This window comes from Penicillium verhagenii, assembly GCF_028828195.1.
Source record: "Penicillium verhagenii strain IBT 33310 chromosome Unknown utg000009l_segment0_segment0, whole genome shotgun sequence".
NCBI lineage: Eukaryota > Fungi > Ascomycota > Eurotiomycetes > Eurotiales > Aspergillaceae > Penicillium > Penicillium verhagenii.
Genome location: NW_026643173.1, coordinates 2,111,807 through 2,126,192, shown reverse-complemented (window position 1 = coordinate 2,126,192; position 14,386 = coordinate 2,111,807). Strand labels below are relative to the sequence as shown.

At 47.7% G+C, this 14,386-nt stretch overlaps 5 protein-coding genes across 5 annotated transcripts; 3 read left to right on the top strand and 2 right to left on the bottom strand.

The window, feature by feature from the left end:
- Positions 1-28: 28 nt before the first annotated feature.
- On the top strand, positions 29-580 carry N7466_009850 (uncharacterized protein; the record flags this gene model as incomplete). Its single annotated transcript, XM_057169239.1, has 2 exons — positions 29-55; positions 158-580. 2 exons carry the CDS (start codon positions 29-31, stop codon positions 578-580), a joined length of 450 nt encoding a protein of 149 aa, XP_057017945.1.
- A 729-nt stretch (positions 581-1,309) lies between these two features.
- Positions 1,310-2,741, bottom strand: fdh (formate dehydrogenase (NAD+) FDH1; the record flags this gene model as incomplete). Its single annotated transcript, XM_057169238.1, has 4 exons — positions 1,310-1,650; positions 1,709-2,253; positions 2,316-2,491; positions 2,565-2,741. 4 exons carry the CDS (start codon positions 2,739-2,741, stop codon positions 1,310-1,312), a joined length of 1,239 nt encoding a protein of 412 aa, XP_057017944.1.
- Positions 2,742-5,298: 2,557 nt separating this feature from the next.
- On the top strand, positions 5,299-6,422 carry N7466_009848 (sucrase/ferredoxin-like domain-containing protein; the record flags this gene model as incomplete). The annotated part of the gene is made up of 2 exons (XM_057169237.1): positions 5,299-5,673; positions 5,736-6,422. 2 exons carry the CDS (start codon positions 5,299-5,301, stop codon positions 6,420-6,422), a joined length of 1,062 nt encoding a protein of 353 aa, XP_057017943.1.
- A 316-nt stretch (positions 6,423-6,738) lies between these two features.
- Positions 6,739-9,738, top strand: N7466_009847 (leucine--tRNA ligase NAM2; the record flags this gene model as incomplete). Its single annotated transcript, XM_057169236.1, has 2 exons — positions 6,739-7,242; positions 7,306-9,738. The coding sequence occupies 2 exons, from the start codon at positions 6,739-6,741 to the stop codon at positions 9,736-9,738; spliced, it is 2,937 nt and encodes a 978-aa protein (XP_057017942.1).
- A 1,869-nt stretch (positions 9,739-11,607) lies between these two features.
- On the bottom strand, positions 11,608-12,892 carry N7466_009846 (CAAX prenyl protease RCE1; the record flags this gene model as incomplete). The annotated part of the gene is made up of 4 exons (XM_057169235.1): positions 11,608-12,147; positions 12,218-12,598; positions 12,666-12,706; positions 12,838-12,892. 4 exons carry the CDS (start codon positions 12,890-12,892, stop codon positions 11,608-11,610), a joined length of 1,017 nt encoding a protein of 338 aa, XP_057017941.1.
- Positions 12,893-14,386: the final 1,494 nt, after the last annotated feature.

Below are 14,386 nucleotides of genomic sequence, written 5' to 3'. Positions count from 1 at the left end.
CATACGGGGGGCTTTTCCATTCATCGCAATGGGCTCTACATCAAATGTTGCCAAGGTCAGTATCGCATCTATCCCTTCTCCCGTGAGCAATTGCGGTCGTCGTCATCTTCAAGGCAACCACCAAAACAATATAACTAACAGCAGTGCTGCTTTGTAGACTATTTTGGTCCCTGCATCAATTGCACTGTCGTTCTATCTCCTATTCTCATTCCTAATTATTCCGTTCTTCCGGCGCTATCATCAACGGTACTCCCAATACCTCCCTCTTCATACTATTTCCGCACATACCCTGTCGGTCCGGGATCGTATGGCAGATGCAGTCATGCGCTGCTTTCTTCCATCATCATGGCGAAGAGGAGCTCATCTAGATGATCATGACAATATCGACATTGACGACGACGAAGGGGAGCTTATGGTTGGCATGGGCATGGACGCGGCCCGACGGGAAGCCTTGGAGCGCCATCGGAGCGCCGCTACAGAACCCCAGCCTCGACTTAGCCGAGAGCTAGAGGAAGGTTTTATGGATGATAGTGATAACGAGAGCAGTGAGGGCCGAGACAATGGGAGAAATCGAATTTAAGATTTCTCAGGCTAAGGCTTCAAGTGTTTTCTATTTACATATGGCTCGGTGGTCATTGGCGGCGTTCTTTTTCTTCGTTTGTATAACCAGCGACACTTGAAATATTCAAGACATACTACACACAAGGTTGTATAACCTTTCATATAGACATTTTATTATCCTTTACTTTGGACGCTTTGCCTTCAAATTTGCATTGGGACCTGGTACCTACCAGGCAAGTATTTAGTATAAACGAACTAGTGCCAAAAAGGCAAGGGAGGCTTAGGGAGCCGAAGGAACTAGATTTTGGGGGAAACCTTAAAAACAAGCCAACATTGAAACATGGCTCCTACTTTACTATGTGAGAACAAATTCAATATAATAATGTTTAAGTAAAGGCATTCAAATGTTGAAAGGATCCACTAGCCTGTCAGCTGGTTCTGTCGGATCTGTCAATCCGTTGAGATCGACAGTGGTCGCGCGCCCCACTCGATGATCACTGGGTACTGGCAGACTTTTCCTTGAACTTAAGCAAATGAGAATGAAGCACTGTGTTACATTGTTCAAAGAGATTTGATAAAAAAAGATATGTAATTTCATTGGTATCATAAATGCTATGTTTGTAGCATTACCTATGCCTTCAGAAGGGCAAGGTGAAAAGAATATGAACAATTGGAAGAAAAGAAACCATCAAGCGTCAAATCAAAGGGGAAAGTCCTTTTTATTCCCACAAGGAATTGGTCAGACAATTTACTTGCGCTGGCCATAAGCCTTGGTGGCGTAGTCACCCTTGTGGACGATCAAGTCCTGAGGGCGGTAATCCTCACGGCCGGAGAAGTAGCTGTCCAGGATGTCCTTGGTACCGTTGGCGTAACGGATCTGGGCATCAATGGAGGTACCGGACATGTGAGGGACCATGGCGTTACCGCCACCCCAGGGGTGCTCGGCGTAGCGGAGAGGGTGATCCTTGGGGGCGGGCTGGGGGAACCAGACGTCACCACCGTATCCGCGGAGGTGGCCAGACTTGAGAGCCTCGGCAACATCCTCCTTGACGACAATAGCACCACGGGCAGTGTTAACGAGCCAAGCACCTGATTATTCGTTAGTCATTTGCGAGGTCAATCACGTATTGCAATTGTCTTAACTTACCAGGCTTCATCTTGGAGATCAGCTCCTTGTTGAACAGACCACGGGTCTTCTCGTGCAGGGGGCAGTTAATAGTGACAACGTCACACTGAGCGAGCATCTCCTCGAGGTCCTCAACGCGGCGGCAGCCAATCTCCTTCTCGGCCTCGGCGCTCAGGGGCTGGTAGTCGTAGTAGAGCAGCTCCTTGCAGTCGAAGGGCTTCAGACGGCGGAGCACACGCTCACCAATACGGCCGACAGCGACGGTACCAACAACCTTACCCTCCAGGTCGAACTCGTTCTTGGCGACAGCGGCGACGTCCCACTCACCGTTGCGGATCTGGTCGTGGGCGGGAACGAAGTTGCGGACCAAGAGGAGAATAGTCATGACGACATGCTCGGCGACGGAGACAACGTTGGAGCCAGTGACCTCAGCGACGGTGATACCACCGTTGGTCTTGTTGGCAGCGTTGAGGTCAACGTGGTCGGAACCAATACCGGCAGTGATGGCCAGCTTGAGGTTCTTGGCCTTGGCCAGACGCTCAGCAGTGAGGTATCCGGGGTGGAAGCTATTCAGTTGTTAGCGGTTTGTTGCACAGTTGGATAAATTTTGTGGTGAAGGGTGACGAACGGAGTAGTGATGATGACTTCAGCGTCAACAAGCTCCTTGTCGAAGGTAGAGTCCTCGCCCTCCTTGTCGGAGGTGGTCACCAGGGTGTGACCCTGGTCCTCGAGCCACTTGCGGATACCGAGCTCATTCTCAGTGGTACCCAAAAGACGGGGCTGCTGCTTGGAGTGCTCGCCACCCTAGAAGTAATAATCAGTAAATGAGAATATATGAAAAGAGAGGGAGTTAGTTCCAAAAGGACCATTCACTTACGTCGTACAGAACCAAAAGAACTTTACCCTGAAGGGAGGTAGATGCGGTTAGCGTACGTGCATTGGCAAAAGCACCAGTCGGCCTCATAAAGGTGTTGGTGGTGGGCTTAAAAGCCCCCGAGAGCAATTGAGTGGCAGGCCGTCGCAATTGACGGGAAAGGGATCGAATAAATACCATTTTGAAAAAAGTGTTTTAAATTAAGGGATTTAAAATGTGAATGAAGAGAAGAAGAAGAAAATCTGAAGAAGTCAGCGAATGTATTACAAGTTAAATGGATGAAGTCAGAGAAGGTTTGGAGAAAACCGGCTATAGAGCGGGGGAAGAGTGGGGAAAGCTTTGCTGCATAGATGTTTTTGGAATTTTCTTACCCGTATATGAAGTGCGGATTTCGAGATGTTTTTTGGGATGAGATAGAGAAAGAAAAGAAATAGATCTTTGGGTTTGGACCAAGTGTTATATAGAATTTATTGCCCCTCTCTTCTACTCCAATTGAGCGCCCCTCTTTTTTTCCCTCATTGAACCTTCTTGGGATACATTACACCAAGTTCCATCTAAGCTAGAGCTGCCCAAACACGTCGTGCTGCAAAGGCGGGACCCGGGACGGGAGAGTAGCCGGATGGGGTACTCAACCACTCACGGTCCAAATTGTCTCCGCATGAGGGACAAGGAGGGACAAGGAGGTGGTGGGGGGACCTTGTGGTTCGTGGTCTCGCCAAAATTGTAACAGTGATCCTCGTGTTCCAAGTCATCCTTGCATTAGTGTGATACCTTGTTGGTTGTACCTACTCTAGTTGATTTGATTATGAAACTCATACATTTACTCCGTGATTACTATATTAACGTGCGGGGAACTTGAATTTTGGAAATCATAATGTATGGGCCCATAGAGATAGTACCTACTAGCTGTAAGGACCAAGTGGGTTCTTCTGTAAGAGACGGAAGCACTCCCGGGAGCCGTGTGTATTGCGACCGGTAGGAGTGCAAGAGACAAGTTAAAGATACAAGTTGATACAAGCCGAAGTATCTCCAACGATCTTGATCCGTGATGAAATCACGCTAATCCATATTCGCTTCTTCTCCGCAGCGGGGAAGCTGAGGTAATGAGGGGTAAGCTCTTCTAAGCTTATTCTCTACAAAAAAAAAGTAATAAAGTGGTTTTATTAATAAAACATTCCAAGAAAAAAAGAACATGAAACAATTACTCCACTCGATAACCATGCCCAAGCTTTCAATTCCGTGGGGCTACTAAAAGCTGCCATCTTTCCCTGTGATCCCCGAGCCATTTCCGTCTTTCTGCCGAATGTCGGCCTTTTGCACTTTTTCTCCAACTTTGAGACCCGCCCATACATAATCTTCCCTGCTTTGGTGAGGAGGGTGTCTTTGTTGGGGAATCTGCCCTCACGGATCCACCATCTGCTACGAGGCTGTGTCTACGGGATACATACTTCCGAGAATTTGGAGTCACGGAATGGGGAATTTCGAATTGCCTGTCTCCGTAACATGACTTGGACCGGCTCGCATGCTTGTCCGTGATCGCCTTCCCCTGAAGTACGAGGGGTCTAGGAATTGAGTGGCCAGAGAATCTTTTTTCACCCTATTTCTTCATCCCCTCGATCTGATCGACGCTTTCATGAGACAAGACCTTCAATTTGCCAAATTGCATCGCCAACTCGATCGCTTCCTCGAGAGTGTGAACCAGAAACCTCGATTTGCCGGTTAACGTGCTGTCTGCAATTGCCGCGAGGACAGAATCAATTGAAACAGACGTCAATCTCCATCGAAATGCACGAAACACTATGAAAATGGGGCCAGATGCTTTACTACTTGACCATCGTTCGCATTGGGCTGAAAGCTGCCTATCCTTGATCAATTCGCAGTTTTCCAACAATTCTGTGAAAAGAGTCACGGTGCTCAGTTGCTAAAGAAACTTATTTGTGAACTTTTCCCAAAAAGGATCATGGCTAATCTGTGGTGATCGACCCCTCTAGGCTATTTACATAGTTGTATTATTACCCCGCTGGCAAACCCCCGATCGGCAAAGCCTCGAAATCGCGAGACCACCTTGCAACCCTATTCCGGAGTCGGCCTATTTTCCAGCAAACGATTTGAAAGCTGATCAAGGAAAAGGGTTCAAGTTACAGAAGGGTTTGTTTATGGTGCGATTCCGATATGGTGATGTACAAACAATCGATCGGGTTACGTCGTTAGGACTCGTTCTGCGACCTCACAATTGCCACTCATATTCAACCAAGTAGGAAAATAGACGGATTGAGACTCATGAAGGGGCAGAAACAATTCCTATACATTGCAAACACTTGGAGGAGTTCTTGTTTCGTGAATATACACAGGACATGAAAATGGCGGGGCTATTGCCAATGGCAGAGCAGCATACATCAAAAACAAAGGTTCAATGAGCTCCTTGGTCAAGGCCACTTTGATTGAATCGGCTTTTAATCTCATGGAGTATCCGAAAATCATTATTAAGTTCCTAGCAGGAAATACAAGCGACTTTGGACAAGAAAGAAAACAAAGGCCTCGGGCAGCAAATCAAGCGCCGCGATTGCTAATCCCGCTAATCTCCGCTCCGTGCGCTCGGAGATTGTTGATTTCGGGATTTTTGGGCCTCGCGCGTTCTCTGTCACTAAATTAATTATAATTCTTTTCCCCAATGCAACACCTCTTTCATCCATAACCAACCCTTCACTATCAAATGAGATTAAAACCAGCAGTCCCTATGCAGTCGCTAGTACGCGGCTGCAGCGTGCGCACACACCAAAATCACAATCTCATCCGCCTGTTGTCCAGCACCTCATGCCGCTCAAGCAGGCTTCGCGCTCGCCTCGAGATTCCTCCCCCGTTCCCTGTTACAAAGACATGTCCCGAACCAACATGCAACTGCCCGTCTACGCCATCCATGCCGGAAGGACTGCCGATTGATCATGAGCAAGCATTGAACGGAACAATGGCGGCCTATGCGCAGCAGCTTTTGATCTGCACAGGGCAGAGAGACTGGACGAGCCGGATTGAAGATGATGGAAAGAATCAGAGCTGGGGCGATCTTGTCAGGGCTCTAAAGCGCCTGCTCGGTCGCGGTGGTCCATATCTCGATGTATGCGCATTTCCCAGCATGTCTACTTGAACCTTTCGCTAACCTTCATTTCCCTCAAACAGCCCTTCAATAATGTCCTCGTCACCAATTCTTCCATCCTCCCTGCTGTGAGCAGCCGTACCTCTGCTTCTGCATTTTTATTCCCCAGCTTCAAATACATTCCTTCGATCCCAATCGAAATCCTCGAGTCCCCAGATACGACCGACTTGACTACATTTGTTCGCGCATTTCTCCTCCCTGAGAAACTACACAATATGCACTCAGGTTTACCTGAAGCTAAGCAAACGGACATGACCCGGGTGCCTGTTTTGGCTTCGAAGTTCACAGGCATCGTCGATATTGAGCACTCACCTACTGTTTTGATTTGCGGACATGGAGGTCGCGATATGCGCTGTGGTGTCATGGCACCTGTACTCGAGGATGAATTCAAGCGTGTGCTTCAAGCACAAGGTTTTACATCAACAGGCAGTGATGGCACGACTATCGATGACCCTAAGCATGCCCATGTTGGATTGATCAGCCACGTTGGCGGTCACAAGTATGCCGGCAATGTGATTGTCTATATTCCACCAAACATGACGATCAAAGGCTCAGATCCCCACCCGCTGGCAGGTAAGGGGATCTGGTACGGTCGTGTGGAGCCCAAGCATGTGCAAGGCATTGTGAATGAAACTATCCTTGGGGGCAAAGTAGTGGCGGACCACTTTCGCGGCGGGATTGACCGAAATGGAGATATCCTGCGGTTGTAGGCCTAGAACACGGGCCTAGCATTTTCGCATACTGTACAGTACTAGTAACTTTATGGGATAAACAGATACCAAAATAGACCGTCACATCTCTGGATACGCTTTCCTTTTCAGTAAACTTGGCGAAATGTCAATATTGATCGGCTTTATCTGCAACTGGCGCTAGTCCCGATCGGGCTTAAAGCTGTGCGGGCCCGGGGAAGTTTTGAAGATGAAGACTAAGCGTCACTCACTCCAGCATTGAACTGGTACTGGTACTGAAGTACCTAAGCACGATTACATACGACCCTTACTGAAGCATAATGATAAATCTATCATTATGCAAACCCTCTCCCGAGTTCGATTAACACCTCTAGCCTCACAGGCGCGGAGGTGCGCCCGCCCTGGCCTACGCCCATTCGCTCTCTCGAATACCCTTGTTCGCCTCGCCTCAGTAACCACAAGGTCCCGAAGCCTTGATCTTCCTGCCCTAGACAAGAAGTGGCAAGCCAAATGGAAATCAGACGCGAATTCGGCGCCATGCAGCACCGAACAGTCATCCGAGCCCAAGCCCAAGTCCTACATCTTATCAATGTTCCCCTACCCCTCGGGCACGTTACATATGGGCCATCTTCGCGTATATACCATTTCAGATGTGCTGTCGCGGTTTTACAAGATGCGCGGGCATGATGTCCTGCACCCGATGGGGTGGGATGCCTTTGGATTGCCGGCCGAGAACGCGGCGATCGAACGCGGCGTGGATCCTGCGGAATGGACGGAGCAGAATATTAAAAAGATGAAGGCTCAGTTGGGGAGCATTTCGGCTGAGTTTGACTGGGACAGAGTAAGTCGTGCGATCGTGGGCGGGATTTGCTATGCGATCAACTAACTTTCGGGCTCTGATTAGGAACTTGCGACTTGCGCACCGGATTTCTACGAGCACACCCAACGGATATTTTTGATGCTGCATGAGAAAGGATTGGCATATCAAGCTGAGGCTCTGGTCAACTATGACCCTGTCGATAAGACTGTGCTTGCGAATGAACAAGTGGATGCCAATGGGTTCTCATGGCGATCTGGGGCCAAGGTCGAGAAATTGAATCTCAAACAGTGGTTCTTCCGGATCACGGATTTTAAAGAAATGCTATTGAAGGATCTAGACTCGCTTTCTGGGGGCTGGCCAGAACGTGTTCTTTCGATGCAGCGAAACTGGCTTGGAAAATCGAACGGCGCTAAGATCAGGTTCCCTATGGCTGTTGATGGTACAAATGTACATGTTGATGTCTTCACTACACGACCGGATACGCTATATGGTGTTGAATATTTGGCTCTTTCACTAGATCACCCTATCGTCTTGAATGCTGCCGAAAAGGACTCCTCGCTTCGAGAATTTCTGGACGAGGCAGCGGCACTTCCACCCGACTCGAAGGCCGGCTACCGTTTAAGTGACATTACAGCGTCTCATCCGTTACTGAAAATTGACAGCGAAAGCCCTCAGTTGGAGAGAAATCTTCCCGTCTTTGTTGCGCCCTATGTCCTCAGTGATTATGGCGAGGGTGCGGTGATGGGTGTGCCGGGCCATGACACCAGAGACATGGCATTCTTCAAGGAAAATGCAAACCCTGAGTCAATTCCTATCGTTATTGAGTCGGAGCCATCTCAAGGGAATGACACTGCTGTTCCAGCGCGTGGCGCGAAGGCCTTCACACAAGAGGGCTATCTTACCTCGCAATGTGGAAAGTATCAAGGCCTGCATTCCAAGGAAGCTGGGCAACAGATTGTCAACGATCTCAACAAAGAGGGACAGGCCAACTTCGTGGAAAGCTGGCGCCTGCGAGACTGGTTGATCAGTCGGCAGCGGTACTGGGGTGCACCTATTCCAATCATTCACTGCGGCGAGTGTGGCCCCGTCCCTGTGCCGAAAGAAGACCTCCCGGTCAAATTACCTAAGATTCAGGGAGATTGGTTGAAGGGTAAGAAGGGTAACCCTCTTGAATCATCCGAAGAATGGCTTCACACAGACTGCCCCAGCTGCGGAGGGCCAGCAAAGCGCGACACGGACACTATGGATACTTTTGTTGATTCATCTTGGTACTTCCTCCGGTTCCTGGACGCGGCAAACAAAGATGCCCCATTCTCGGCTTCTGTCGCGCGATCAGTAGATGTATACATTGGTGGCGTGGAGCATGCTATTTTACATTTGCTTTACGCCCGGTTCATCTACAAGTTCCTTGCTCAGTCGGAATTATTCCCAGCTGCCGCGCCTGGTGAGCAATCGGTAGCGGAGCCTTTCAAGATGCTTTTATCTCAGGGTATGGTTCATGGCAAGACCTTCACGGACCCATCGACCGGTCGATTCTTGCTCCCCCACGAAATTGATCTCACGAAACCTGAGAAGCCCTTGATCACAGGTACTCAAATCACCCCCAACATCTCATTTGAGAAAATGTCAAAAAGCAAGCACAACGGTGTAGATCCTACAGCCTGCGCATCCAAGTATGGAGCCGACGCCACTCGTGCCCATATTCTCTTCTCAGCGCCCGTCAGCGAAGTCCTGGAGTGGGATGAATCCAAAATTGTCGGCGTTGAGCGCTGGTTTGGCCGGCTCTGGAAGCTCGTGATGGATACACAGGAATCTCTAGCTTCGGCATCCTTCACTGTTCCCTCAACCGACATGAAATGTCCCGCTGGTCATGCCATTTCCCTGCCGTCTTCGCTCAAGGACCTGAGCGACTCCGATGCCGACGCTGTCCTAGCAACTCACAACACCATCTCATCTGTCACCAGCTGCATCGAGAGCAACCCCTACGGGCTGAATACCGTCATTTCGGATCTGACCAAATTGACCAACGCCCTATCATCAGCATCAACATCACCCTCCCCCCTCGCCCTCTACCTGTCCGTCTCTGCACTCCTCCGCCTCCTAGCACCGATCGCCCCCGCACTAGCCTCCGAGTGCTGGGAAGTATTGCACGACTCCATTGTGAAGCGATCTGACCCTACATCACCTGCTCCATCTATATTTTCGTCTTCCTGGCCTACCACTCTTCTGACCCCCGAGCAAGCTGAGGCTCTTTCTTCTCGTGGTGGCCAAACGATAGCTGTTCAGATCAACGGAAAGCTCCGCTGCGCCGTTACCATTCCACGCTGGCCGTCCTCCGACGAAGCCTCTCCATCCAAGGGCAAAGCCTCGGCTTCCTCCAAGGAAGAGCAGGACTGGATCATTGATCGAGTTTTGGAGAGCACCGAGGGTAACCTGTGGCTGCGTGAAAAGAACGACTGGGAGAAGAGACGACGGGTGATTGTTGTCAAGGGCAAGCTGATGAACGTCGTGTTCTAAAATCGTCGTTGGATTCAACTTTGTTCTTCGTGACTCTCCATTCTAAACTGTATTTATAATTTCAATAGACCTGTACAATACTCTATCCAGATCTCTACATCATCTGATCTGTTACTTTGGAACATTTGACTCATTCTGGATACTACCAAGAATTAGAATGATCAATTGTACAGAGGTGGCTTATACCTATTGACATCAATTACCAGACGTACTTTTAAATGATTGCCGTCAATGCTCCAACATCGAAGAGAATTCTTGAATTTCCGGTGCTTTGTTATTTATTTTGTTCTATTTGATCCAGGAACCTAACCACCCAGGCATATTATCTCACTTGAGCACTTGAGTGCTTGATCAGCGAATGTTCTTCGGGGTGGCGATCTGCATCACATGCAAGATACAGTTGTACCGTAGCACATAACTTCGAGAGCAAAGCAAAGTAACGGTATCTAAGTACCCACCATTTGTTGAAATCATTCAACTGTACTATTGCTTCCACTGAATGGTTGGAGTCTTCTGATTGGCGCCCTGAGGGGCTGGCGGGTGCGGGTCGGGCCATGCCCGCACTCCATTCAGTTCCACTTGAGTCCAATCAGCCCTGAAGCATGAGTTTACGGTGAATAAAAAACATCAAACCCAAAGGCGCTTGAAGCTTCTTTATACAAATGTATGAATTGTGAATGCATATATTAAAAAAGCGCGCACTGCTTAACTACTAGTTGAGTATGAGGATTTTCATCTAAAAAAAAAGCGCGCGCTACCTAATTACTAGTTAAGTATAAGATTTTCGTCTGAAAAAAGCGCGCATTGCCTAACTGCTGGTTTAGTATAAGGATTTTCATCTTAAAAAAGCGCGTATTACCTAACTAATTATTAAGTATAAGGATTTTTATCTGAAAAAAGCGCGCATTGCCTAACTACTAGTTGAGTATGAGGATTTTCATCTGAAAAAAGCGCGCGCTACCTACATATGTAACTAATAGTCAAGTCTCGGAAAGGGCTGTCAAACTGATATTAGCCATTGATTTTATCTGGGCGCATTGCATCAAGTGTGCATTAATATGTATCAATTGATGCATATGAACGTCCCGCAACTCCAGATTTATATATCATGTACTATGTATGTCTACTATGTATTGTATTCTACTTATACGTAATATTACTCAAAATTTTCTCCAAAGCACGAAACACTGCTACTTGAAACATAAGAAATGTAGCTCACGGGGAATACAAGGACATCTTTTGGGTTAAGTAGGACATTAGCATGTGAAATTGATATGTGGTCAGGTGTTTCTAAAAATAGAACCTATGTGGATTTCGCGCGTCCGCCTTAGTAAACAGCCATATTCGCGTGATCAAGAATTTCCGTTTGAAAGAATTGGCACAGACGCTCAGTAGCCCGATGATTGACCCCAAGTACAATGGTCCATTCAATTTTCAACTTCCGTTCCTATTACTATGATGATATAGGAGTTTATTTCAAACTGGATGCAGTATAATTTGAAAGCACTGTAGGTTACTAACATTGGAATCATAGCTACGTCTACCACCCCCACAGTCTAGACTGGTATTACATATGTTTAAGTAAATTTAGGATATGGCCTTGTTGTTTATTTAATTCCAACTATCAATTTTTCTGTTGAGAAAGTAAAAGTTTGTCCATTAATCTGCTGATAATAGTGTGCAGGAAGAAGTGCCCGGGTGGTAGGCTCGCGCAAGAAAGAAAATATGTCCTGGGCGCTTTAAACATGTATGAGCCAGGTTCAAGAACCACTCGAAAAAAAAAACTGATGTCGCCTGTATGATGGCCAACATGGGACCATGTATGGATACAAATAACAAAGAGTAACCTGGGTTCATTTACGCTCATAATTATTTCGTCGACGTCGAGGATGAGAAAGAGACCAATGCGTGGTAGGAGTTGGTCAAAGGCCAGAGGCATTGCACAAAAGCCACAGCACCCACAACCAGCAGCAGGTAGTAGGCAATTGTCCAACCGATGCTCAACTGACCATTACCCACGGCAGAGTGACCATCGGAATCCTCTTTGCCACGGGTGAATCGTGGACGAACAGGTTCCCCAGTCTCCACTCGACCCCAGAGACGTGGCAGACCGCACCAGTTACAGAAGCTGTGGATCAGGATGACAGCGAGCAGAGAAGAGGTACGCAGATAGACAAAAGTGGCATACCAACCAAAGACGGTGGTGAAGCCAAACTGGAAAAGAGATCGCAGCAGAGCGGCCAGCGCCGGGGTATCTGGGTGAGTAAGACGGAACTCATAGAAATGGTGGACGTGCGCAATACCAAAGTACAGCGGTGAGACGAACACAATGTATCCCGGGGAGACTTGAGCCAGCAAGTGCAGTGGGATGAGGGCCGAGCGAAACATGACTTCCTCGGTGACGGGACCCTGATATGGAGCGTTAGAATTACAAGAATAGAAAAGGCTCCCAAAAAGGTAAAAAGGAAAAAGAACATACGGCGATGTAATTTCTCCAACCAATCCAGCCTCCTAGGCTTTCAGAGAGTTTACTGTAGCGGAACCATGATCGCCATTCACCCTCCACGATCCCTCGCTCATAAAGCGGGCCAAGGAACAAAATGGCAGTTAGGAGCAGGCTGCGGGCAACATCGGCGACGCTGATCGGCCACCAACCCATGAAAGTCAGCGCAGCGCCGAGGGAACAGTTGCCCTGGTTAACGGCCAGGCAAAGGACGCCCAACGAAGCCAAGATGCAAGCCGCAGAAACGGTGCGAATGCGGGCCCGAATGACGGATGGGGCATCCCGGCTGAGGCTGGGAGATGGCCGGGTGGTCGGCGACAGATAGAGAGGCACCACATAGAGCAAAGTAAGGGTGACCTAGTAAAAACTGTTAGATGGTCTACTCATGATTAGGTTTTTTCATATATGAGGCGTTTTCATTTACCGACAGCAGAGCGACCGTCAGTACCGACAGGGACGGCTCATCTGGAGATCGGGGTTAGCTGACCTGTTCTAAAGTTTGCGGAGAAAACGAAAATGGGGAAATGACGAAAGACAAAAAGAAAAGGCTACAAAAAAAGAGAGAAAAAGAAGCGAGGGATGCATATTGAACTGACCTTGATGCTTAGTGTACAGACTTTTAAGACTTGCAAAGACGCTGACAGGAGCCATTGGCAAAACTCGATAAGGAAGATGAAGATATTTTGGGGCAAAAAGTTGGCATTTTTCTCCAAAGTCTCGACCGGTCTTTGTTGTCCAGAATGACAGAACGTGACAGAACAGAAGGGAAATAATACCTACTAGTACGTAGATAAAGGGAAGAAAAAGTGGGAAAGTGCGAAGAAATGGGAAAGAGTTGGGGGAGTCCGGTATTAAAGTGTATGGGGGTGTACGTAATGGTTAAATTACCAATATTGTGTGTATTTTGTTTTTGCTATTGAACCATGGAACACAACCAGGCAACGTCAGTCAAATAATCAAGTAAATAAACAGTATATTAGAGCATACATTGCTATATAACCCCATACACATTACGATATATTGCTATATCCTGGATGCGATCATTAATAAAGGGCATCTACAGCAGGGGTCCTTCACTCTAGAACACATGGACCAAGCGTCCACCTGGGCAACACGAGTCCCAATTGTGATACATCAGCTGCAGGATGTACCCCTACATAAGGTAAAGACTCTAGCTCATCTTCATTTCCTTGAGTCAATGCGAGGAGATCGTGGGCCTGTTAATTCTCCGATTTCTACAAGCGCCAATAGTAGGTCGGCAAAATCCTCCCGAATTAACGGTTGCATTTCCAGATGATGAGATTGAAAAATCTGGATTTCGGTGGACATTTTCCCCTCATTAGAAAATGGTCGTGGAGAGCGCTAAGATTAGGACTTGGACAACTCATCGGATCCACTGGGGCTGGACCCGCTGGAATCGTAACCAGTTTTTGGCTAGAATGATGCAGTACACGTTGAACCCCAGGAAGCAGAATAAGCAAACTGCTTGGTATCGGTCTTCAAATGCAGGGGTAAAGTTAACAAGGAGCACCCTCTTTTTTTCTTTTCTTCCCTCATAGTCGAATGGGCTGATGGACCGTGCAGTTCGTGCATAATATAGTGAGCGATGATAGGGTAAGGGGAGTGATTTGCTACTTGGGACTTTTTTTCTGTCCCTTTGGTGGGCGCTTCACCGCCGCTGGGCAACAAAATTCCTCCCCCTTGATCTTCCCAATGTCTCATGTCACTCCTGTTGTTGTGTTTTTCCGTCGTTGTGCGCCTGTCGTTGTTTTATGAAACTTGCTTAATGACCCTGTTCATGCTTGACGCTCTTTTAATGTGCTGAAACGACTTCCTTCTTTTCCACCGCTGATTATCACGACACTCATTACGTTCTTTTACTTGGTGCTATTACCAATCGACACTCTTTTATCCGGATAGAACCGGTACTTTCGATATCAGCTTGTCCACACATTCTTTACCATCCCAATTCAATCTAGGGAAACAGGAAAAAACAAACAGTCTTTTCGGGTTCAACGTCATTGTTTATTGCTTTTTACGGATTCCGATTGTGCAGCTTCAACTCGACTTTGCGCCTTTGAAGTCAACCGCCATAGTCTGATCTTCGACATTTTATAATCCTTTTTGGATAATGCTTTAATTGTT